This window comes from Desmodus rotundus, chromosome 6 (genome assembly GCF_022682495.2).
Source record: "Desmodus rotundus isolate HL8 chromosome 6, HLdesRot8A.1, whole genome shotgun sequence".
Classification (NCBI taxonomy): Eukaryota; Metazoa; Chordata; class Mammalia; order Chiroptera; family Phyllostomidae; genus Desmodus; species Desmodus rotundus.
In genome coordinates, this window is record NC_071392.1 from 115,224,040 (window position 1) to 115,251,084 (window position 27,045).

Genomic DNA, 27,045 nt, shown 5'->3' on the forward strand with positions numbered 1-27,045 from the left:
ACCTGAAGTCATTGATCTGAACTCACTGGCTTCCTTCTGAATTTGAGTTTTTGGGCACATGCTTTTTTTCTGCACCATAGCCTGTATGGAAAAACCTTTATTCTCTTCTAGATTATATTGATAATCACAATGCTTCATCCAAAACAGAACCATCACCACTTCTTGTTCTCAATTATTATGACTTCTCCAGAATTTTTCATCTTGTCACATCACGTTCTATACATCTGCTTCTATGTCTTCTCTCCTGCTAGACTTTGAAATTTTATGCAAGGAAAATAACTTTTTCTATTTCTACTTCTCCTATCTTCCTCTAACTAGACTCTATAGTAATACCTGTTGATTAAATAAAAGAGTCCCTTGAGGACCTGCAGAATTTGGGGATGTTACTGAAATTTCACCTTCGTTTGTTCTAGATCTAGATTTTCTCCAGAAGGCTGGCCTCTGCCTCCTCTAAGAGACACATCTCTGCCCCATGTCATTACCTAGGAGAGGAGATCTGAGGGGTGGGTAGACCCAACCAGGGGGATGTCGCTGCCTTTTGTACTCCTGGCTAGCATTGTAGGGAGAACTCGGGACCTCACACGGGAAGGTGGAAGGACAGAGCCGGTCACTTCAGCACAGAAGAACAGAGAAAAGGTCATAAACTTTAGGGTCACATATATATGAGGTCACTCATGGTCCCATCGTGTATTCAGTCTTGGACTGTGGACAATTGATTTCCCATCTTTGAGTCTAAGTTTCTGAACTGGAAGAATAAAGAAGACATTTACTCCCACTCAGGCTGCTTCGAGGGTTGTAGAGTAATTAGCTTCAAATTTGCTCACATCATGGGGACTTAGCTAGCAGGTGGCTGATTCCCGGATGAGGAGCAGAAAGGTACATTTCCTGAGGGCCCTGCCCACTGGACCACGGCTGCTCTCAAGGTTAGGGACGATTATAAGCCATGTTTTACTTGGGGGGAAGCTCATTACTATGCAGAGAAGAATGTGACAGAGGTTAAGACAATAGGATCTCTTTGAACAGCTGCATGGAATTTTAAAGGCTCCAGGTAGAACTCACTGTGCTTTCTCCTCAGTAATCCCCTTGATCACCACCTTGAAAACATCTTAGAGCTGTGAGCACAGTAATGACGGGTGAGGAATGCAATCTTGGCGCTGCAGCCTGAAACTTGTCTTCTTGCCTTAGATCCATTCCTTCTTCATCCCGTGCTTGAACTTAGGTGGAAAATAACCTTCCCTGCCTTAGGGTTTGGCGGAGAAAAGGGACCTTCCTTGTATGAGAACCCACAAAGGACCAGGCACAATGATGTACAATCTCATTAAATAGAAGCATTATATAATAATTACAATAATACTGTTAAAGCTAAGGAAACTGTAGCAAAACATTTCTAGGTTCTCCCTTTACTACTTTTACTTACTGTGTGGTCTCTACTGAAATTTTCCCATTGGTAAGACAGATATAATCACACACCTACCTCCTAGGAGAAGTCTAAAAATTAAAATCCATAAGGCATATAGAACATCACAGTCTTTGGAACCCATGAAATTCTAAGGCATGTAGCCTTAGAGAGGCATAAGTTACTCCCACATAAAATACGAGTATAAAAACTCTGAGAGGAATGGGGAAGAGGATCTTGCATAAACCCGCTCACGTATCAAAGGCAATTCTGCCTGCTTCCAAGACCGTAACATTTCCAACCCACATCATGCTAATCCTGAAGACGCCCTCAAAGCTGACTCCTACTTCTTTGGTTTGTCATTTTACATATCCGTCCAGTGCTCAAAAATGAGCTCTGCGATCGCTGCAGAGTAATCTGGACTCCAGAAGGACACGAGAGGGAGAAGGAGACAATGTTTATTTAAAGAAATAATAGCTAAGAGCTTGCCAAACCTGGGAAGAGACATGAACAACCAAGTTCAAGGAGCTAACAGATCACCCTATTATCTCCATGGAAAAAGACCTTCTCCAAGATACATTATAACAAAACTATCAAAAATCAAATATAAAGAAAGAATTCTACAGTACCAAACCCTACATATACTATGTTTTTCCTGTCCATGCATATCTATGATAAAATTTAATATCTAAATTAGGCACAGCAAGAGATTAACAATAATAAATAATAAAATAGAACAATTACAGCATTATATTGTGAGAAAAGTATGTGAATGTGAAAAAAAGAAAGAATCCTAGAGGCAGCCAGGAGGGAAAAAAAGAGTATTTTCAAGGGAACCCTCATTAGGCTATCAGCAGATCTCTTAGCAGAGACCTTACAGGCTAGGAGATGGTGGAATGACATAGTCAGTGTTGAAAGATTAAAATTAGCCCTGCCTGGTGTGGCTCAGTGGATTGAGTGCGGGTTGAGAACCAAAGCGTTGCCGGTTCGATTCCTAGTCAGGGGACATACCTGGGTTGTGGGCCAGGTCCCCAGTGGGGGCCACATGAGAGGCAACCACACATTGATATTTCTCTCCCTCTCTTTCTCCCTTCCTTCTCCTCTCTCTAAAATAAATAAATAAAGTATCTAAAATACCAGCCAATAATACTCTATATCCAACAAAGTTATCCTTCAGATATAAAGGAGAAATACTTTTCCGGAGAAAACTGATTCTATAATAGGATGGTATATTAGCCACTATAGGATAAGTAGTGAATACAGCATAAAAAGAGGGAAGTCGTGATGTTAAAAATATAAAAGGGGAGAATAAAAAGGCTGGAGCCTTTACAGGCAAGCAAAGATAAATTGCTATCAGCATAAAATGGACTGTTTTGTTTATGAGATATTTTATGTAAGCCCTGGGTAACCACAAAGCAAAAATCTAAGGTAGATTTACAAAAGTTTTTTTTTTAAGGGAAACAGAGCATACTGCTGAGAAATCACCAATTTACAAAGGTAGGCGAAAACAGAGGGAAAAAGAAACAACTGAAATACGGAACAACCAAAAATCAATCATAAGATGGCAGCAGCGAGTCCTTACATTATAATAACTCCTCTAAATGTAAATGGATTGAATGCACCAAAGACACAGAGTGGCTGGTCAGAGATAGCTGGTAAGAGACTCGTCAGAGATGATGGAATTGGGAAGACATTTCAAGAACACAAACTTATGCCCTGACTAGTGTGGCTCAGTTGACTGCACAACGGCCCACAAAGCAAAAGGTAACCAGTTTGATTCCTAGTCGGGGCACACGCCTGGGTTGCGTGTTCAGTTCCCAGTCGGGGCGCATATGAAAGGCAACCAATCAATGTGTCTCTCACACATCAATGTTTCTCTCCCTCTTTTTCTCCCTCCCTTCCCCTCTCTCTGAAAATAAATAAATAAAATCTGTTATAAAAATGAATATAGCCCTGGCTGGTGTGGCTGAGTGGATTGAGCACTGGCCTGTGAACCAAAGGGTCACTGATTCGATTCCCAGTCAGAGCACGTGCCTGGGTTGTGGGCCAGGTCCCCAATAGGGGGTGCATGAGAGGCAACCACACATGGATGTTTCTGTCCCTCTTTCTCCTTCCCTTCCCCTCTCTAAAAATAAATAAATAAAATCTTTTAAAAAATGAATACAAACTTATAAACTTACTAATATAACCAACTAGTAGATAAATAAACCCTGGAGATCTAATGCTCAGCACTGTGATCACAGACCACAGCATTGTTTTGTAGACCTCAGATGCGTTAACAGACTACATCTCGATTATTCCCCCAGGAAAAGGAATGATAATTAGGTGATGTGATAGAGGTGCTGGCTAATGCTACCAACGACAATCATATTACGATACCGAAATATATTAATCAACAGGGTGTACACCTTAAACTTCTACAGTGTTACATGTCAGATATGCTGCCATTTAAGATACAGTTAAAAATAAACCTTCCAGCCCTGGCTGCTGTGGCTCAGTGGATTGAGTGCCGGACCGCAAAGCAAAGGGTTGTTGGTTCGATTCCCAGTCAAGAGCAAATAGGGAAATGCAAATTAGGACCACCAGGACATACCATGAGCCACCTATCAGAGCAGCAAGAATGAAATATAGTGATGTCCTGCAGCACTGACCGGCAAGGGTGGGGAAAAACGGAATCTTTCACACATTGTTGGAAACAATTTACAGTGGTACAGCCACTCCGGAAAGTAAGTTTGATAGTTTCCCAAAACAATCAAAGGTACACTTATTACACAACCCAGAAATCATCCTCCTGAGCATTTATCTCAGAGAAACGAAGACATGTCCCCCCCGCAAAAAAAATCTGTCCATGAATATGGCAGTTTGATGGCTAAAAACTGGAAACTACCAAAATCTCCTATAATAGGTAAATGTTTAAACAATGTAAATACATGCCAAGACTACTACTCGGTAAAAAAAAAAAAAAAGGAACATATTCTTCCTTAGTTTTCCCTATTTACTTTCACACAGTTGTCCCTCTAACTGGCATGCTTAGTACCATGTGGCAAACTCCTGGTCACTCCTCAAGACCCACCTCAAATCCATCTTCCATGTGAAACTTCCACTTTCCCTCTCAGCCTAAAATTCCTCCTGGCTGTAACTCTGTGGCTTTTTGTACATGTTTTCATTCACAGAAATTACAAGGCATTTGATATCTTATGGCTTATCTTTCCCTCTAACTAGACCTGAGGGCTAGGACTGTCTGATTCATCTTTGTTTGCCCCATAGCAAATAGCACAGCTCTCGATATATTAGGGACAGAAATAAACACTAATAAAATAAACAAATGAAGTCAGACGGGCCGGGAGACGCTTCTGGAAGTCACATCACCCTGGCCGCCCAAGCAGAACCCCACGCTCCGTTCACTCTTGTGTTGGCTGGCGATGGTGGGCCTGGGAAAGCTGCATTCATGAAATGCCATCTGACAGGTGAGTTTGGGAAGAAATACGTAGCCACCCTGGGCGTGGAGGTCCACCCCCTGCCTTCCACACCAACCAAGGGCCCATCGAGTTCAACGCTGGGACACAGCGGGCCAGGAGAAGTTCGGCGGGCTGCGGGACGGCCACTACATCCAAGCCCAGTGTGCCGTTACAATGTCTGATGTCACTTCGAGAGTTACTTACAAGAACGTGCCTAACTGGCACAGAGCTCTGGTACGTGTGGGAAAACATCCCCATCGTGCTGTGTGGCGACAAAGTGGATATTCAGGATGGGAAAGTTAAAGCAAAACCAATCGTCTTCCACCGAAAGAGGAATCTTCAGTACTACGACATTTCTGCCAAAAGCAACGACAACTTGAAAAGCCTTCCTCTGCCTTGCTAGAAAACTAACTGGAGACCCCAACTCAGAGTCTGTCCCCGTGCCTGCTCTGCCCCACCGGAGGCTGTCAGGCCGGCCGCACAGTGTGAGCAAGACCTCGAGGTGGCTCAGACCACTGCTCTCCCGGATGAGGACGACAACCCGTGAGAAGGGGAGGCTGAGCCCAGCGTCAGAGTCTAGTTTTATAGACAACCGTCCCGTGATGTCAGGGGTGCAGCGTGTTCGCCACTTCATCATATAGCTGAGCAGAACCTGTGCCCGATCGCTGGGATGCTGAAAGAGGTGAGTGTGGCAGGTTAAAAATACCTTCGTTTGTTGGACCTGCATACGTAGCAGTTCTGGAACGCAGCTGTTTCCTCACTGAGTTTCAACTCCAAGACCGCTGCATCCGCATCTCAATATTCGGTGGGGAGACCTTGCTTGTTACTGTCATTCCCATTCCTTTTCGTGTGGAATCAGAATAAAGTTGTATTCACATATTTAAAAGAATTAAAAGTAAACAAATAAGCAGATAAATAAATGCATAAATCAATCAAGGAACAGTGGATACATGCATGTATTATAACTACTAGTATATTAGGATTTTCTCCTGCCTTCTGGTTAGGTCCTGTGTATTTCTCCCATCGTAGTTTTCATTCGCTAGATCTGCTGGTGTGAATGTTATACATTTTGTTTTTAGGTATTTATGTCTTGGTGATTTGTCCTCACTACTAAGGCCCATGCTTATGCATGTTTACCATATTAACTTACCAACAGCCTTCAAACATAAAGCTTACACAATACGAATGTTTATATGCTTCTCCTGAGGGCTCAGACTTGGCTGATTCTTTACCCAGATAGTCACAGGTGACTCCACAGCGAGTCGCCTACGGAGGAAATGCATGTCCGCAGGGAGCCTGTAGGTAATAAAACCAGTTCCTCGACCAGGGCTTGCCCCACAGCAAAGGTGAAGACAGGTGATCCCTGGCACCTCAGAGGTAACTTCTCTTAAATTTACCTTTGCCTCCAGTTTCTTCCATGTCAATGTCTCTTGATGTAAAAGACATTCCTGTGATAAACTGCTGTATGTATGACCTGACTGGTGGACATAGTGCCCATCCAGGCCAACTGGTGTATGTACGTATGTATATATGTGTGTATGTATGTATGTATTGATATGCATACCAGGTTTAGAGGCTTGAAATCTTTTGAAAAATGCTATCAATGGTCTGAAGATAATCTAGGTAAATATCTCCCCCTAGTGGAGTCTTTGATTTAGTGAAAGTCTGGTATCTCAGAGAAACCCAAGATACAGACACATACACACGCACTCAAGCATGCATGCATACGCACACGTTTAAATAATGATGGAATACATAAACAACAAAGATAAAGGAATGTTATATATGTTAAAGGAAAGTTAAAAGATCAAAATAATTTTTCAAATTGTGGTAAAATAAAATATATAAATAATAAAATGGTTAATTATGGCCATTTAAATATAATTATATATTATATTTATATTACATTATATTATGTTTTAAATATAATTATATATTTAGAATATTAATATATTATATTAATATATAGTGTTTAAATTATCTATATTAATTATATATATAATAAAATTGCCATTTTAACCATTTGAAGTGTACAACTCTGAGGCATTAAATAAATTCACAATATGCAGCTATCATTACTGTTATCATCTGTTCTAAACCCTTTCATCACCCCCAATGGAAACTCTAATCACTAAGCAGTAACTCTCCATTTTCCATTCACCTGAGAGCTCTAATATGCTTTCTGCCTTTCTGAATTTGACTACTCTAGATGTTTCATATCAGTGAAATCACACAATATTTTCTGTCTGGCTTATTTTGCTGAGCAGAGTATTTCCAAGATGTATCCATGTTGGAGCAAGTAATCAGAACTTCATTTCTTTTTATGGCTGAATAGTATCCTATTTTGTATATATCTATCACATTTCATTTATTTTTTCTTCTGTTGATGGAAATTTGGCTTATGTACACTTTTTCGCTATGGGGATTTTTCTGTTGCTATGCATATTCACATACAAGTGTCCACTTGAATCCCTGTTTTCCAGTTTTTTAGGAACATACCTAAATTTTAGGTACATATCAGTAGAACTGCTGGGTCATATGGTAATTCTATGCTTAAGTTTCTGAAAAAGCGCCAAACTGTTTTCAACAGTGACTGCATGATTCTGCATTCCAATCAACAATGCACGAGGGTCTCGATTTCTCCACATCGTCACCAACGTTTATCTTCCTTCGCTGCTAATTTTAACCGTACTAGGAGACGTGAAGTGTTATCTCGTTTTCACTTTTATTTGCATCTGTTGTACCTTCATGACAAATGAACTCTTTTACTAACAGACAATGTCTCACTCTGTCTCAACAGTTTTTGACTTATTTTGTCAAACATAGTGCAGCCACCCCCACTCTCCTTTGGTTATTATAAGTATAGAACATCTTTTTCCACCTTTTTACTTCCCATCTCTTTGTGTCTTTGGATCTAAAGTGAGTCTCTCTGGCCCTGATTGGCATGACTCAGGTGGTTGAGCATCATGTCACAAAGTGAAAGTGAAACAGGGTGCAGCCAAGAAGAGAGCCCCAAATAGGGGTTTGTAATGGGGTCCAGAACTCAATGTGTCCAGGAAATATAAGAAAAATATACATATGATGCCCTCACCCCCACAAGCCTGAGCTGAGGGAAGGGACACATGGAGCAGGGCCATTCAGAGCTATTTTGTACGGCAACAGCTTTGCAGCTTGCCCCTGGCATGATCATTTAACATGTCTATAACCTTTAACTGGTTTCATAGATATGTTAAATAGCTGTGGGCATGCTTTGAGCCAGGGGGATGGGAGTGACTTCCACCTAGGACGTAACTGGGAAGCAACTCCCCCTGGTTACAGAGCCTTCATGAGCGCTTGGAGAAGATTGGCTCCATGCCAAGGGGCCACACCTGCCCAGACTTACTATGGCAGCCCAGTAAAGGTGGAAGAATAGGGAATGCTGGCAGGTGTAACTGACTGTAAGAGGAGTTGGAAATGGGGCTGCAGAGGAAGACTGGCGGTGGGTTTTAAACCTAGGCACGGGAGCCTTAGAGAGGAAGGACCACGTGGTTCTGAAGGAGAAGAGAGAGGACCATGTGGTTTTGGGGGAGAAGAGAGAGGATCATGCAGCTTTGGCGAAGTGAATAGGGAGGACCATGTGGTTTTGGGGTGCTCCTTTTTGCCACGCGGCTTAGGCAGCAGGAGAGACTTTGCTGGGAAGAAAAGGAGAGAAAGGACTCTTGCTGGTGGGCCATGAGAAGGTGCCACATGGCTTTGGATTAACTGGAAATCGTGGTGGTGACACAGCTGATTCAGTCCGGGAGCCTGAACCACGGACTTCTACTTCTTTTGCTGAGATACAGTACCCCTGACTGGGCAGAGGGAGAAAGAAGGACTGTGTGCATCTGTGGGTATTCTAAAGAACTTTAGTAGTTTAATGAAGACATTAAGTCATTACTCTAAGTCCGTGTAACTTTTAAATAAATGATTTCTTTCCTTTTTCACCAGTCTCTTTCCTCTGGCGGCGGGCATTGCGAACCTAGTAGGCGTGTGGGGGGAGGGGCCCAGAGAGAGAAAGGGGGGATCCTTTCCGTAATAATATATTGTGAACCACTTCCCCCCCCCCATCTGTTCTGTAACAAAAGGTCACCAGTTCGATTCCCGGTCAGGACACATGCCTGGGTTTCAGCCCCAGTTGGGGGGTATGCGAGAGGCAACTGATCAAAGTTTTTCTCCCTCCATTCCTCTCTTTTTAAAAATAAATAAGTACAATCTTTTAAAAAATAAAGTGAGTCTCTTAGGCAACATCTATTTGAATCATGTTTTGTTTTTTTTTATCAACTTTGCCAATATCTACCATTCAATTGATTAGAGCGTTTAATCCATATAATTACTGATAATGAGTGGCTTCCATCTGCCATTTTCTGTTTAAATGTCTATTTCGTTCCTCTGCCCACTTTTTAATTTTAATTGTGTTTTTTGTATTATGAAGTTGTACGAGTTCTGTATGTATTGTGGCTTTAACCCTTTAGCTGATCTACGGCCTAGCACACACCTTCTCCCATTCTGTAGACCACCTGTCGTTTTGCTGACTCTTTCTTTAGCTGTGCAGGAGCCTTTTAGTTGGATGTGGTGCCCCTTGCTGACTTTTGCTTTTGTTGCTTGTGCTTTTGGTGATGTGACATCACTCAAATCAATGTCGAGAAGCTTCTTCCTTGTTTTCTTCTAGGATTTTTACAGTATCAGGTCTTCTGTTTAAGTCTTTGAGCCATTTTGAGTTAAGTAGTAAGACAACTGGCCAATTTTATTTGTCTGCATGTGGCTATCCAGTTTTCCCAGCATCATTTGTTAATAAACTATCCTTTTCCCATTGAATATTCTTGTCTCCTTTGCCAAATATTACATTAGTAGCCATATATGCAGGTGTTTTTTTTCTGGGGCTTCTATTCTGTTCTATTGGTTTATGTGGCTATTTTTATGCCAGTGCCATACTGTTTTAATTACTACAGCTTTCCAATATAATTTGGAATCAGGAAGTGTGATGCCTCTAGCTTTGTTCTTCTTTCCCAGGATTGCTGTAGCTACTCAGGGCCTTTCGTGGTTCCATACACATTTTAAGACTAGTATTTCTACTTCTGTGAAAAGTGCCACTGGAATTTTGATAGGGATTACATTGAATATTTAGATGGCTTTGGGTAGTATGGACATTTTAACAATATTAATTCTTCCGATCCATGAGCATAGGGTATCCTCCCATTTGTTTGTATCTTATTCAATTATTTTCATCAAGGTCTTTTATTTTTTATCATACAGACCTTTTACTTCCTTGGTTAAATTTACTCCTAAGTATTTTATTGTTTTTAATGCTACCGTGAATGAGATCATTTTCTTTACTTCTTTTTCAGATGTTTTATTGTTACTGTAGAAATGTAACTGATTTCTGTATGTTGATTCTATATCCTGCAACTTCACTGCCTCATTTCTTGAGGAAACTACCTGAGGAAACTATTTGCATGTATGCCATACCTTTAAAAAAAAGAGTCACGTAAATAAAAGAGAGAAATTCACTGGCAAGAACACCCTTACATTTGTGGAGCCTGGGGAAAAATGCAAACGAAAATCCACATACCTTAAGTATTTAAAACTTATAAATCACATGCACAAATTACTAAATAAAATATATTCTATCCTCTTATCTAGAAACATGTATCTGAAAAGCCAAGTTCAAATTTTATATTTCCAGGCTCTTTGAGGTTTTGTCCCAGAACATGGCATCCCAAAGAAAACCAAAGTCAAGGCTCCAGATTCCAGCCTGCAACTTGATTCTCTTTACTACCTGTTCTACTCCTTTCCCACACTGTGAGGGTCCTTGGGAAGACACACACACACACAGACATGCAGACTTGGGAAAGAGGCTACGGCAGCTCGGGCATGGAGTCTGGGTCCCGGTTACCCCGAGCACGATCTAGAGGGGTGAGGCGGTGAAAGCAGTTTTAAGGTTAACGCACCCCTTTGGCCTCCGTGACGTTTTGTCCTACAGGGAGGGATGCAGCCAGTGGAGGGCCAGAAGGAGGCTCTCAGAGAACAGGGCCCCAGGCAGGGAAACCCTTTGTTCAGGCAGAAGGCGGCACTTGCCTAGGCCAGGAGAAAATTCACCTGATGAAAGGAGCAGCGCTTATGCGTGAGAACACCTTCCCCAGGTTTGAGAAATCATTCCAGTAAACTCATCCTCGTTCTTAACGTTGCTGCCTCAGAACTGGGTTGGGCGTACACAAAACTGTTGTTACGAAGTGTCACTGAGGTTGAGACACACTGATATCCTTGGCAGGAGCCCTCCGCTTGAATTATCTGAACCAATTTAACCACTAAAAACTGGCCCTAGAAACGTCTAAAAAGAAAAGGAAATGATAAAGTCAAGTATTGGTAAGGAGGCTAAGAGAACACAGACTCCTCCAGTACAGATATATTATAAAATGTGTACAACCATTTTGAAAACCAAATTGACAATCTTTACTGCAAGCCCTAGGAATGTCCTGTTCCATGAATCTACCTAATTGCCTCTAGGAATTAATGCCAAAGAAATATCCATGTAGCCAGTAGACACTAAAAGCTATTCCACTATATATAAAACAGCTTGCAGGCCATTTTGAAAAGATGGTTTGAGTGGAAGAGACAGAAAAGGGAAAAATAATTTTAAAAGCCAGTGAGCTGATGAGAAGTTCAGATTGGGTGAAACAGACAGAACTCCCCCTTAACTGGGATGAGGACATTTCATTTCAGACCGCTGATGTCTTCCAGCCATTTTGAAAGTTGAGTGTGTGACCCCAGGTAATCACCTTCTCAGTACTCCTCCTTCCCAAACTCTTGTGTAAATTCTGATAAACTCCCAAATGCTTGGTCTGTGTGATTTGATTTTTGTTGGAAGTTCAGGGGGAGTTTTGCACCAGGGAGGGTGGAGATGGCACAAGCCGAGTTAGCGTGAAAACAGAGAGTTCTGAAGGCCAGTGTGTCCCTGGGAACGTAAACACCTCTGGAGTTAGCAGAGGTGTGAAGGACTCCGGACTTTCAGAAGCCATGCAGTCGGCGGAAGTGTGAGACAGTTTTACTGCATCTTTCCTGTTAATTGGGAAAATCCCATAAGCTGGTATCTGGGTTAAAAAATCAAGCTGCTTCGATTCTATTAAAGAAAAACTTTAGAATGCCATACAGATGTTTTCTTTAGGCGCCAGTAATGCTGCTGGGTATTGGCTTTTTCCTCTTTGTTTTTGCATTTGGTGATTCTTCTCAATAAAGCACATGTTACACAGCAAAAACATTTTGAAATATCGGTTTTAACTGACAGAAAAAGACAAGTAAAATCTTTCAAACACACACAACTTCCTTGACTAACCCATTTAAATATTCAAATACTTAATTACAGGTGGATTTTCCACTGTGTGGGAGGTTGGCACCTCTAACCTCCGCTTTGTTCAACGGTCAACTGTTATTTGCTCTCCTACCTCTTGAACTCTGTGGAGCGTGGTGGGTGAATTATCCAGAAATTTATGATACTTCTGTCCTTTTATAAGGAGTCCATTAAAACAATTTGTACTTTTGAAAGTCCCAAATTTTTGAGGTCCTTAGTGTTAACAGTAAGTACTGACTGGTGATTTCTTCCTCAAGAAGAAATGTAATGTTCTTTACTCATCTCAGCTTGCTCAGAGGCACACCTACGGTTTAAGCTCTAAGAGGATTTGGGGACAAAGAAGACTCTCTATGGGATCAATCTAGAAGATCTAGCTGCTTAGGCTCTCTAGCAGCAGGGGACAGAGAAGACACACTCAGACACATGAGCAAGCACGCATGTGAGAGAGCGCACACACATAACGGAGGTGTGCGTAGAGGGACACCATTTTTCCGAAGACCCAGTCTGTGGGACAAAGAAATGTGAGTTTTCTAATCAATAAGTCGGTGAGAAGGATGGTGCAGGTTAGAACAGAATGTTCTCTGCATTGCACAAAGCAATACATTTGTTAGTATAGACAAAGCCGCTCATCTTCAAAACTCAAAGATCAATTTCTGAGCCCCGCTCTGTTTATGTTGCTCTCCTTATCAAGAGGAGAGCCCATGATTTACTTCAATAACTCTCCAGCCATCTGTATGTCTTCCTTGGAGAAGTGTCTGTTCAAGTCCTTTGCCCATTTTTTAATTGGGTTGTTTGTCTTCCTGGAAATGAGTGGATCAACAAACGATGGTACATTTACACAATGGAATTCTACTCAGCAGAGAGAAAGAAGGAGCTTATACCCTTTGCAACAGCATAGATGGAACTGGAGAGCATTATGCTAAGTGAAATAAGCCAGGCGGTGAGGGACAAATACCATATGATCTCACCTTTAACTGGAATATAATCAACAAAAGAAAAAAGCAAACAAAATATAACCAGAGACATTGAAATTAAGAACAATGTAACAATAGCCAGAGGGAAGTGGGGAGGGGATAGTGGGGAGAGGGGTTTACAGGAACTACTATAACGGACACAAAGACAAAATCAAGGGGGAGGGTAGAGGTTGGGGAGGGAGGTGGGTTTGGCTGGGGTGAGGTGGAGGGATGGGGAGAAAATGCAGACAATTGTAACTGAATAAAAATTAAAAAATAATAATAGTAATAATTAACTCTCCAGCCAATAACCAGGTGTCTGTTTCTCTTCAGTCATTTGATTGCTTGGACACACCTGAGCCTCCTGTTAACCCAACTCTCCGTGGTGCGCATTTCTGTACTTACAGAGACAAGTGTTGTGGGCAGAGTTACACAAAAGCATGCATTAATACCACTATAACTTCGTGGTGATCGGTCTCAGTTAATTTACCTACACTGTCCAGAGGCTATTGTATTGAAATATGTAAATCAGAGCCTGTGAGAGAGGTTGTTGAGCTAAGGACCATACGGATGGTATAATCTCCAAAAGCTTATTTTATTGATACCAGTACCCTGGCTGGAATTCAAGATGAACTGTCAAGATTCAGAAGAATTTCTGGGTTGGTCTTAGACATGAAAATGACTGCAAGCAATTTAAAAGGAAGTTTGTTAGTCTTTCAAAAGAGTTACAATGCCAGAGAGAGCAAAGCCTGGGTAACAAAAGCACTCATACAGTTTCCTCAAGCTGCACTAGCAGGAAACATGTTGCTAAGTAGCAGAGCGCCCAGAAGCAGCCTCTCACCCGTCTCCTCCAAAGTACAGCCTCCGAGGTCAGGGGACAAGGGAAACCTTCGCAGACAGCGGAGCAGAAAGAATACAGATTGACGAGGCATTCTCTACACCAGCGATTTTCAACGGGTGTGATGCAAGCATTTTCAAACACGCAATACTGGACTATTTAGTCAAGGGCACTGACCTCTTTTCCTTTCGACTGTCAAATTAAAAAAAAAAATGACAACAGCCAACACAACAATAGCCTTCTGGTGTGAATGATTCAAATCTATACCTATATTTTTCAGCTTAGCAAACAATATATATTTTTTGGTGTGCAGTAGAATTTTAGTAATTAGTTTGTGTGTGCCATGAGATGAAAAAGGTTGAAAATCATTGTTTACACTGGCAGGGGGAAAAAAACTTGCTATTCTTATCCATTAAGACAATGCTTAATGATGCTATCTCTGTCTTTTCTCCCTTTTTGGCTGTTTCTAAATGAAATGTTTACTGCAGTCATCCTATTATTCCTTCCTCACTGTACATCACTTGTCTGTGAATAATTAATTTATGATGTGAAAATAAAAATTGGCTTCCATTCGGACTGACTGAAGTGACAGACACAACCCCCAGAGATCTGAGACTCAGCTGAATGCAGTAAACGGAACAGGCTTCGTGGTCTGACTGACGCATTCATTCTTAGAAATGAGTCCGTGTCTACTTGGCCTACCTGGGCAGACAACCAAAGTGGAGAAAGCACAGAGTCTTCTCACGGGCTGTCCACGGCCCACAGAATGGCATCAGGTGTGATGGAACGGAACATGCTGTGTCTCTGACTCCATGTGGGGTAAACTGGGTGACCTCAAATTTCCTGTGCCTGCCCACATGATGCAAAACCCACAGATCGGAAGTTTGGGGGCACACTTCATATGACACCTCCTGTTCTGGTTCAGTGGATAAGAACCCAAGTCCCGGAGGAAGGTGGCATGGTGTGCAACTCACTAGACCAAGAGCTGTGGCTGCCACCTCCTCCGAGAAGCCTGGCCATGAGGCTCCTGCTAACCATTGCAATTCTGCTGTTCCAGAAACCCACAGGTAATCCAGGGTTTCCCAGGGGCTCATGCAAATCAGCAATGGGATGGAATACTTTTAAGAACCCAAAGTAATTTTATAATTCACAGTAGAAGGAAATAGGTTCCCCAGGGATGACTGAAGTCCACCAAATATCATCAGAAATTCCCTCTTCCTGAGGCCTCTACCATGGTACTGTTCTTCAAAAGGGGTACACGGAGCTGCAAAGAGGCCATAACTTCCTCTGGGAAGGTCTCATTGTGGAAAGGAACGAGCCCAGTATCTAGGGGTACCCTATTTCTTTGGATACAGTGTTTACTCTGGCACTCATCCATACTGTCTTCCACATACATGTAGGTGTGTCTGTTCTTCTACAGTGTGTGAATAGCGGAAGCAGCACGAACTTTGGGGTCAGGTTTGAGAAACAGGCCTTCACTGTCTACTACTAGTTTGTCAACTTTGGGTAAATGGTGAAGACTCTCTGGGCCTCCGTTCCCTCATCGGCAAAGATAATGCTACCTGACTCGTGAGGGCCTTACTAAATGATGTAACATTTATGAAACATCCAGCATAGGGCTTAGCACATACTAAGAACTTTAAATCAGTTTTCTTTCCTCTTTCAAAACCAGATCTATTACAACGGTCTCTTAGTACAGTACTAGGCACGGTCTGTCCCTGCCACCCTAAGCGCCTAAGAATCAAAGGCGTTCTAGAACCTGGGGTTGGAGGTGGCATCTTTGTTCTTAGTCTTCATCTTTTGCGGTCTATTCCAGAAGATTGCACAAGCCCAGAAACCAAAGCTTGAATATCCTAACTCTCACATCACTGAAAGTACTTAGGGTCACTAAAGAAAAGAGTATATATAGCAAGGTGAGCAAAAGTCTGGGGCTGAACACTGGAGGAATTCTTGCCACTGGTAGAGGAAGAATGAGGAAGGAGTCAGAGAGAGATAAAACAAGCCCAAGATTATTGTGATGACGAGAAGCCCGAGGAAGATAAGCATTGGCAAAAATGTCTTGTGGTAAGAATTAACAAGGGAGGAAGATGACTGAGGGGGAAAAAAACCCCGACTGGACAACAAGAAAGTCATTCTTGACTATGGTAGTGAGTATGAGCAGGAGAGCATAGTTTGATCCAGACGTGAATACATAGTAAAAAATTATTATACTCTGGGTATTAGAGATGGGGCAGTGGTTAAAAAAAGAAAGAAAGAAAGAAAGAAAGAAAATTAGTGCCCTGGGAACATTCAAATGGAGGCAGATTTGCTGCAGTTCCCAGGTGGAGCGCAGAGCCACAGCCTGAAGTCAGGGTTCAGCTCCTTTATTTTCCCAAACGAGATCTGGTGCCTTTGGTGGAACCCAGCAGATGTTGGCTGGAAGTCCAAACCCTTGGAGGAACTAAGTATGAGTGACCGGACAGGCATACTCACCGAGGTCTACCTTCTTAGCGCATCCTCTGTGGGATACTGCGGGTACCTGCCTTGTGACTCTCCCATACACGTAATCCCTATAAACGCCCTCTCTCCCCCCACGTCCAAAGTTGCCTTTCAGTCTCAAACACTCACCTCGGCCTATTGTTCTTTATGTGCACAGTAACTGAACAACTTAAGAAATGCTGGGGTCAATATATACAAGGACACTGCAGGAAAATATGCAAAACAAGTGAAATACGCGAAGTACTATGTGAAAATGGGAGATACTGTTGCCTCAGTATCGTGGAACTGGAAGCCCGTAAAAAAATTCCCAAGCCTACGCGTCCCAAGCCAAGGACATATGCAATGACTTTTCCTCAAGAATACTATATGTATGGAGAAAATTCTTTAATTCCCAAGACAAACTCTACATAAATCAAGTACAGCTGCCATTCCTTTATTTCTTAAAGTATTCCAACACACTAAGCGAAGAGATCCACACCTTTCCCCTTTTGGTTCCTTAATCCTCAGAAGACCTTAAAGCAGATTCTAATAAAGTTTATTGCCAGTTGTCTGACTCCTTTGTTCTTTAACCAATGATTGAACACTCAATATACCAAGTGGTGGATTGATAAGGACAACGCAGAACCTCCCCTTGATCTGGGAAAGTCATGATTGAGTTTAAAGCGGTGCCGTGTGAAGTGTGTCAGATTTCAGCAGGGGACTGATTGCAGAGAAGGTGATTTGAGTGAACAGACTGAAATCAACAAATGGGAGGGAATTAGAAAAGACAGGGCATTTTAGGAAAATATACACATGCACATTGTTTGGTTTAAGAATAGAACGGCCAAAGTGGAACTACGGGGAAGTCTAGTTTCTTTAGTTCCTGTGTGAAAAGCAGTGAGCTGGGAGGGGAGCGATGAAGAAGATCCCACTATGGTGGAACTCACTGCGTAAGGTGGAGGCAGACCCGAATATGTAACTCCTAGACAGAGGAGTTTCTTTGTCGCTGCTGCTGCTGCTGCTGCTGCTGCTTTACATGTTACTACTAGTAATGCATCCTTTTGGTGATCCGGGCCCTTTGGAGTTTGGACAAAATGTAACGGACCTATGAATTGGTCTGAATTGCCGTACCAGCGCCAAAATCCAAAACAATGGTAACACCAAATGCTGGCAAGGATGGGGAGTAAAACTCTCATTTATTGCAATGTGGCACATGCTACTGTGGAAGACAGTTTGACAGTTTCTTATAAAACTAACATACTCTTACCAAATAATCCAGCAGCTGCGGTCCTTGGTGTTGCCCCAGATGAGCTGAAAGCTGCCCACACAAAAACCTGCACACAGGTGTTTGCAGCGGCTTTATTCATTATTGCCCAGACTTGAAAGAAGCCAAGATGCCCAGTAAGTGAATGGATATATAAACTGTGGCACGTCCAGACAATGGAATATTATTCAGCACTAAAGAGAGATGAGCTTTCAAGTCATGGAAAGACAGAAAGGAACCTTAAATGCACATTATTACATGAAAGAAGCCAATCTGAAAAGGCTACATTCTGTACGATCCCAACGAGAGCAGCAGTCCCCAACCTTTTTGACACCAGGACCCGGTTTTGTGGAAGACAGGTTTTCCATGCACTGGAGGGTGGAAGATGGTTTCGGGATGATTCAAATGCATTATATTCACACCCACCTCCTGCTGTGCAGCCTGCTTCCTAACAGGCCCAGACTGGTACCGGTTCGTAGCCAGGAGGTTGGGGCCCCCTGAACTATGGGGCATTCTGGAAAAAGCAAAACGTTTAGAGACAGTAAAAGGATCAGGGAGGGAAGCATAGGTGAAGCATGGAGAAATTTTAGGGCAGTGAAACTATTGTATACTGTGGATACTGTAACGACTTTTGTTGAAACCCATAGAATGTGCACCACCAAGAGTGAACCCTAAAGTAAACTCCAGACTGTAAGTGATGACGGGTCAGCATCGGTTCATCAACGCCAGGGGTCGATAGGAGGCCGCGTACGTGTGCAGAACAGGGCAGACGGGAACTCCCTTTCCCTCCCACCCAATTCTGCTGTGAACCTCAAACTGCTCTAAAAATAAAGCCATATATATACTTATTATTATTAAATATATATTTAATGCCATTATTAAAACTCGACAGTTACTGAAGCAATTGTTTAGAACTTAAACCAATGAAAGTTTTCTTAGAAAGGAGTATTTTAATCTGACATAGTTTAGAACTGCCAGCACATGGTGATAATAAAAAGCAGACTTCTAGCTGGTTGGATTTTTATTCTTAAACTGGCTACAGTATCTCCTCATTGCCTGCACCAAGGCTGACCACACTGCCCAACCATTTCCCTTCTCGCCAATAAAGTGAACCAGGAAAAAAGTCACTTTTTGTCAAATGTTAAAAAAAAAACCCAAAACTGTTAACACATGATTGTACAATTTCAACCATGATGATAAATCAGCTTCCAGGATGGGAAAGGGACCTGATTTCCTGATTTAAAGGATTTGTTAATTTCGTTGGTGTAAATACTCACCCACAGCTCACTTCAAGCTACAGCGTGAAGTCACTGAGCGTGGCATTGGGAAGAGACGGTCACAACGGGCTCTGTTTGGCGGGCACAGCGCACCACCACCCAGGAAGCTGATGCGGTAATGGGGGCACAGGCCACTCACGAAGGGCCCCGCCGCTGCTGCAGGAGCATGTCCCCTTGGCTCTTCGGACTGAAGGAGCTTTGCAGCGCCCACGGACAACCATGCAGGCTGCACTCCCACACAGCCTGGGGGCGGGGCCGGCTGCGAGCCCACCATCCTCATCGACCCCCAGCCCCACCGCAGGCGAGGCAATCAGATTAGGTTCCAAATCTGGAGGGGATGTGGGGAATCAAGCCACAGGAAAGCAGTGAGTGAATGAAAATAGTGATCTCAGAAGACTCCTGAGATGCGGTCAGCACAGGGGTCTGAGGTAGGCATGCGTGTCAGTGAGCATGCGCAAGTTCTCCTGAATATGTGTGACCTTGTGCATGAGGATGGGTTAAAAATAACCAGCCGTGAGAGGCAGTCTTAGAGGGGAAGTTGTCTTAGAGTCAGATGTCCCTTCCTCCATTTCAAACCACTGAATTCACAGTTCTCCCCTGCACAAGGGGAGGTGAGAAGTGATACCTTTGAACTGGAGACAAGACTGGAATTCTAAACATGGAAAAAAGTGGGCAAAAATTTGTTGAATCTAACCAGGATAGAAGCCATTGGCAAACACTATTTATTCAGTACGAAAGGAGAATTTAATATCATATAGCTCAGGAAGATACAATGATTTGTAAAAATAACTAAGAGAAACTTTAATAAACTATCTGCATTTCGCCATGGCTCACTCATCACACCTTCCAATAATGCAATGTCAGCTGCATTAATGTTTTCTTTGCTTCACAAAGTCTAGCCAGTAACCGACTACCCAAACTCTCTCCTGCTTGTTACTAGTTACAGAGCAGTGGACACATGCTTGAACTGACCAGCTAAACGAAAGTTGAGCTAAAGCTAAATAATGAGTAGAGGTTTGTTCTTTCAAAAAGGCGTCTGTGGGAAAGGGATACAGAAAGAAAACTCAATGCGTAGAAAACAGCATGTGCCAGGGCCCCGAGGTAGGAGGAATACGGTGCATTTGGAGAAACAGGGTTCGTGGGCAGAGAAGGGGAGAAAGGATAATGTTGGAGAGGTGGGCAGAGAACAATTAGACTTCTTAGGGCTAAGAGACCATGTTTGAGATTTTGATCTTTCACTGAAGACGAATAGGAGGCCATTCAATATTTTAAGCAGGGAATAATGTGGTCAGGTCTGCATTTTTTAATCACTCTGTATTAAATGCCAAAAAATATACTAAAATTGGGAGACGATATGGAAGAGAGATTAAAAGGTTATTACAATTGGCCGGGTGAGAGGGGGTTTCGGACCAGAGCTGAGGTCGTGAGGGGACAACGTGGGTAGATCAGAGAGCCTTTGGCAGCTCTAATTTATAACAGTTGGCTATTCACTAGGTGTGGTGGGCGTGAGGATGACTCCCAGGTCTCAGTCTACATCTACAGTGGCGCGACAAACGGTGACGGTGACCATCCGCTGAAGGATGGTACGCAAGTACACATCCCTGCCTTGCCTCACCATCACAACTGCAGCTGCTGATCGAAGCACCTTGCATGAATTCCGGAAGCCACAGGTTGAACCAGAGGCACAGTTAACAGCTGTGATACACAGAGCGGATGAGCGAACGGTCAGTGAGATCCTCACAACACACCAAGCTAGTGGCAGGGTCCCACATTTGATGTGTGTAGTAACTCCACTGAAATTATAAATAAATCCTCCTCTATCGAAGTGACTACAGATGGTGCTGATTTCTGCTTTCTTCAACAGAGTCACCCAAGGTCATCTATTCCCTCTTCCCAGGTTCCACTGAGCTTGCTATCACACATGCCCAATTCACTCTTTCCCCTCATCGAGCCCACTCCTAGAGGGAAAGGAGACTGTCTTCTCTGAGCCTGGGGATATGGGGTGATTGTGGGTAAACTGGCCTTGTAAAGCAGAGACGATGCCCTGAGAAATACAGTTTTTTCCTTGAACTGTGACCTAAGATAAGGGTCTCTTGTTTTCTCAAAAAGCAAGCACTGTAGGTCATACGTAGGGCAGGGTCTCCTCACAATAGCCCAGAACGTGCAGATCAGAACAAGCCAACCACGTAATGAATGAGCGCTGGTCAAGCCATGCCACGAAACTGATCCTATACGGGACCAAGGTGTTTTACTCCAGAAGCAGAGCCAATCTGTGGTCTTGTGTAGTTCAGACAGAAATTTTAGAAGAAGCTGTCCTCAATTTTAACCCAAAGTACTTCTACTGTCAGTGTGACTGCTGGGTTCTCCCACTACTCTCAACTACCGGTTTACTCTCAGTCCTAGTCCAAATTCCAGAAAGAACCACCTTGCTGGTCTCTGCTGAGTAGCCTATTCCGCACCTGGCCACTATTCGGGGAGGCTCTCAATACGCTGCCTTGACCCAGGAGCCCACCCCACGTGAGGCAGAGCCTAACACTGGCTCCCAGGGGAGAGGGCTCTGGGCACAGCAGCTACAGCAGCAACTGCACTGAGAGGCACTGAACTAACGCGCCCTCCACTGGAAACCCCTCAGGAATCCCCGACTTCCTGAGATACATATGCATTCACCCTGTGACCCAAAACAGAAACTCGAAAAGAATGCTAAGTCTTCTCTCTCCCATCCTCTGCTTTCAGGTAATCAACAAATTTGGTTGATTCTATCTTCTAATAAGGGATGGTTGCCGGAGGAAGGAGGTTGGGGGGATGGGTGAGAAGGTAAGGTACAGATACAGTCACTACTGTTGCAATATCTATGTGTGGAATCACATGGGTACTAGATTTACCGGGTTGACCATTTCATAAGTTATATAAATGTCTAATCACTATGTTGTACACCCGAAACTTATATAACATTGTATGTCAACTACAATTAAAAATTTTCTAATTATCGAAAAGGTGATATTACGGTAAGTTAGCACAGCAACAGATAATTACGAGAATTAGTGGGATGATCACATTGCAAGGTACAAAAATGTTGAATCACTATACTGTGTACCTGAAACTAATATGACTAGTATAATATTGTATGCCAACTATTAAATTTTAAAATATCACAAAAAATAGAAGTAAAAAGATTTTAAACAAAAATAAATAAATTCCAACCTTACCTCCTCCATGTATCTTCCGAAAGCGCCTGCAAAAGGCATGCATCATATCTTACCAGGTCGTTGCAAGAACATACTAACTGTTCTGTCTGCCCCCAAGTCTTCTCTCACCTGACCCAGCCCCCACACTATTCCGTGAGCTACATTTCTGTAATAAAATTCGGTGATGTTTTTATTCTATCTCAAACCTTTCAAGTACCTGTTTCCTACAAGGTCAAAGTTCTAAAGATGTTTAAAAGATAAATCTGGCCCTGGCTGCTGTGGCTCAGTGGACTGAGCGCCGGCCTGTGAACCAAAGGGTCGCAGGTTCAATTCCCAGTCAGGGCACATGCCTGGGTTGCAGGCCAGGTCCCCAGTAGGGGGCATGCGAGAAGCAGCCACACATCAATGTTTCTGTCCTTCTCTTTCTCCCTTCCTTTCCCTCTGTCTAAAAATAAATAAATTCTTAAAAAAAAAAAGATAAATCTAAGGTTTCATTTTTCATTTTTTTTCTCAAACCCCCAACATATTATTAGTCCACATTCCCTTTCTAATTAGGCGGCTCCCACCTTAGTGGTATTCCTAAGATTAGGCCAATGAGTCTGAATCCGTCCTGGAAAATCTACTCTCGTTCCAGCCACATTAAAGAGAGAGATTCTCTGCTCCCGAATTCTTCTTTCAGAGTCGGTGTGTTGCAGTCTGTCAGGCAATCCGGCTTCTCAGCACTGTCTCAACACTGTCCTCGTTTTGGTAGTAGGGGTGACTTTGTACCTTCCAGAGCTCCCGGGCTATTATGAATAATATGAATAACGGTGCTACGAACGTTGGTGTGCAAGTCTTTGCACGGACTATGCTTTCAGTTTCCCTGCGTCTGTAATAAGGCGTGTAATTGTCCGATCACACGGTAAATCTGTTTAACATTCGAGGAACCGCCAGACTGTTTTCCAACACGGCTGCCCCCCACCCCCCAGCAGGGGATGGAGGGTTCCAAGTTCTCCCCATCCACACCAGATAAATTAAAATAAGCTTTTTAAAGATTTTATTTATTTATTTTTAGAGACAGGGGAAGGAAAGGAGAAAGAGAAGGAGAGAAACATCGTTGTGTGAGAGATACATTGATCGGTTGCCTCTCGCACACCTCCAACTAGGGACCCAGCCAGCAACCCAGGCATGTGCCCCAACTGGGATTCGAACTGGCCAGCCTTTGGTTTGCAGGCCAGCACTCAATCCACTGAGCCACACCAGCCAGGGCTAATTGAAATAAATTTTTAAAATATTGTTTACTGCATTGCTGGCCTCCATAACAATCTTCTGTTTCCTGCTGCTCTGATACACACTCGCCTTTGTTTCTCCTCTTGCTCTTTTTATTGGTCCAGCTGCACCATTTTTATCACATTTGTCATCACTACCACATTTAGTTTTCTTGTCCTGAAACCGTACTTTTCCTTCAGTTAACCCAACCTGGACAGCTTTATTTCCCTTTCTTCTTCCTTTAAATCTGCGACCCATTGATTCCCATTTGCTTAGGGATTCTTGCTGATCATCTATGATTTTTTTCCCAGCGCTTCTTGTTCCACATCTCTCTCTAGTACTTCCCACATCACTTTATTCCTTAAGTGTAAATTAATGTTTGGGGGCTGCATCTGTGTTTGCATTTTCAGCTTTTTATCCGATACTTCCTTAGCTTGTTTTTTAAATAGAATTATTTCCTCTTTTGCTGCTCTGACAAAATCTATCCATTTTATTTCACCATGATTTGAGAAAAGGGTGTGCAAATCTTTTCTACAGGTCAGATCATCTAAGTTCCCCCCAAATTTCAGCAAACATCCAATCTTTTCTTCCCTAGGTTTCATTTCAGCATTTTTGGCTAACTTTCGTTTTTCTTCTTGCTCTTGTTCAGCTCATGATTTAGCTCTCACTTTATTTTGCTTTTTTTTTCTTTTTCCCCCAAAGTAATCTTTGAAAAGCAAGGTCCCTATCTTTGTTCTTCTGGCCACAGTGGGGAGCAGAGGAATGTCTCAAAATACTTCTTAGCTGATTTAATTCTATTAAACACATCAAATTCTGATTCCTTAAACGCTTTGTGTGATGCTTTTTTTCATTTGAATCTTCAGTACTTGACCTCTATCTTCTAACCATTCTTTTATATCAACAAGAGTTGCACTTGTTGGAAAACATTTAATATAAAAAGATCTGTTGCCCTGCCCAGTGTGGCTCAGTTGGCTGGGTGTATAGGAGCCCACGCCCAGGTCGTGAGTTCAGTCCCCAGCAGGTGTGCATATGAGAGGCAGCTGACCGGTTTTCTCTCCCTCTGTGTCTCCCTCCCTTCTCCACTCTCTGAAAATAAGTAAATAAAATGTTTTTTTTTAAGATCTGTTTTTTTACATCAATTTAATACTCATCAGTCCCTTGAGAGAGGAGTTTGAAGATCTGATTTTAGTTTTAGCTCCACTTATTTCCATAACTTCTGCCTTCGATTTGTTTCAGCTTCTACTGTTACATTCAAGTCTGTTAGACGGTTTAACCAGCCGAATTTCAGCATCGTCTCCAAAGGTACCCAGCCTTCATCCACTTTGGTCCGTTCCTTTAAAATGTCGTCCCGAGGCTAACTGCAGCCACCAAAACGACACTCAATTTGATGACAGCTTTTGCCCTCCAAAGCAGCTATTTTTCATCATCACTCTTTTCACCCATTTCGGCCCTGGCCTTACAGACCCACATCACAGGACCACCCGTAACGACAGCGACGTCCGTCTCCCGCTGCGGCGAGCTGGCCTAGTAGTCTAGAGACGATGGGGGCCATCATCTATTCACTTTTTAACTGGGTTGTCTTTTTATTAGTGAGTTGCAATAGTTCTTTCCCTATTCCAGGCACAAGTCCTTATCAGATATAGGATTTGCAAAAATTTTCTTCCATTCTGTGGATTCTCTTTTCACTTCCTTCATGGTGTCCTTTGAAGTACGAAATTTTTAAATCTTGCTAATGTCCAGTTATTCACTGTTTTCTTTGAACTTTTAAAAATAAAATCGGCCTCTGTGCAAACTCAGGGTGGCGGGTGGCTATGTGCTTGTGTAAATCATCGGTTGTGTTAGCCTGAAATGTGCCTTTCTCCCCCAGCATGGTGATGTTTACCATGTTGCTGTGCTTTATTTCTTTTTTCTCTTTTTTAAAAATAGTTTATTTTTATTTTATTTTTTTCGATTACCGTTTATCCTCCTGATGCCCTCGTCCACCCTCCACTCACCCTCCCACCCCCACCATGTCACTGTTCTTAACTAAAGAGTATAGACACATTGCTAAATCTTTAATTCACTACTTCAAACTGATTACCTGTATTTTCCTTTATCTATGCAACAACTTATTTCAGTCTGTAGAAGTTACAGATAATTGCCTTCCAACTCTAACCAGGCTGAAACAGAGCAAAGAAGGCTAAAAGATCGCTATCCTATCATTTGCATGCTTCCATTTTGATAAAAGATAGGGATTCCGGATGTCCCTAAGTCTTACGTGGCCTGATTCTCAGACTCAGGAAATATTATTTCATGGTATCTGGGTCTTTGATATTTGTCTGACAGGTACTATTTGAATAAGGTTATTTAATTGTAATATCTGAATTATTGTTTTTTATAATTATTTTTTTCCTAGTTTATCCATGTCTTCTAATAGTATCAATTGGTTACTTTTTTTTAAAGTTTGAAAAGCACCACACTGGTAATGACTATCTCTATATTCCCAGGAGCCACTGAGTAGTTGAGGCTACGTCAGAACATATCTATGGACAAAAAAATATCTTCATAAAGTTGCTTTGATCATGGCTTGTCTTAAATACTTGGTTATCTCTAAAACCAATGATTGAAGTGGCTCTTAATCGTTGTCACTGTCACGACCCTGGTCTTTACCAATCAAATACTAACTTGTACCTCTGTGCTGAGAAACTGCCCAGTACTCAGTCTGTCGTGTCTCAGCCATGAGGTCACGGGAGACGTAAGCCCACTAAAGCTCACTTCGGAAAAGACGACCTACCGTGAGAAATGTTAACAACCGCATGAGGCCTTAGGGAGTAGAACCAATGGAATCAAGAACTGGAACTGGGTCTCTGTCTCTCTCTTCCTCCCTCCCTCCTACTTTTCTTATTCAGCAGTATACCAGGACCCAACTTGGATATCCATAGGAGTAGGTTCAGCCGCTACACATACATCTGTTACTCACCCTGGTCCAACTATTCGTAGCCAAGATAGCAGGGTTATCTGGCCCTACACTGTCCTGCCAGAGCCCATAGCAATAGCTATGAGCAAACTTTCCAAGAAAGCATGACTATGAGTAGGAAATGATTAATATCTCTGGCACTTTTCACGAGCATTGTCCAAACCCCCCAAGAGATGGGTGGCCCCCACAGCTGCTATGCAGTAGAAAACTACCTGGAACATTCTGGCAATTTTGAAATGTTATATGAGTAAGATTTTAGAAAATGCTCTAAGACAGAACCGAGAAAAATAAGGTACAAATAATACTGCCTGTACTAAAAGGGTACAAAATAAAAATATAGGCTTTAGACTTAATTTTGTATACGAAAATAAGGTAGACAATGAACATGCATCTAACAGTACCACTTCTCCCATGAGTGTGGAGGGATATAAGAAGGGAAATAGGGGGAAAGTCAAAGCCAAGAGTAGATCCACCCAAAGTAGAACTCAAGGCTTCATTTTCTGTTTAGTTCATTATACCCCTCCCTCCCAACACAGGAGACACTTCACTGGTTGTTCTGACATTAACTAAGCCAAATGGATTATTGTATGTAACTTATCAATGGACTCCTAGAATAGAGGCCACGTTTTGGTTAAAGGCAATGAGCAAGA

At 42.6% G+C, this 27,045-nt stretch overlaps 1 protein-coding gene and 2 pseudogenes across 1 annotated transcript; 2 read left to right on the plus strand and 1 right to left on the minus strand.

Moving 5' to 3' along the window:
• Positions 1–4,721: 4,721 nt before the first annotated feature.
• On the plus strand, positions 4,722–5,401 carry LOC112303698 (GTP-binding nuclear protein Ran-like; annotated as a pseudogene).
• Positions 5,402–15,026: 9,625 nt separating this feature from the next.
• DEFB127 (defensin beta 127) lies at positions 15,027–16,897 on the plus strand. The gene is made up of 2 exons (XM_024559243.2): positions 15,027–15,075; positions 16,644–16,897. The coding sequence occupies exons 1-2, from the start codon at positions 15,027–15,029 to the stop codon at positions 16,895–16,897; spliced, it is 303 nt and encodes a 100-aa protein (XP_024415011.1).
• Positions 16,898–20,531: 3,634 nt separating this feature from the next.
• On the minus strand, positions 20,532–24,856 carry LOC112303696 (lupus La protein homolog pseudogene; annotated as a pseudogene).
• Between the last annotated feature and the right edge of the window lie 2,189 nt (positions 24,857–27,045).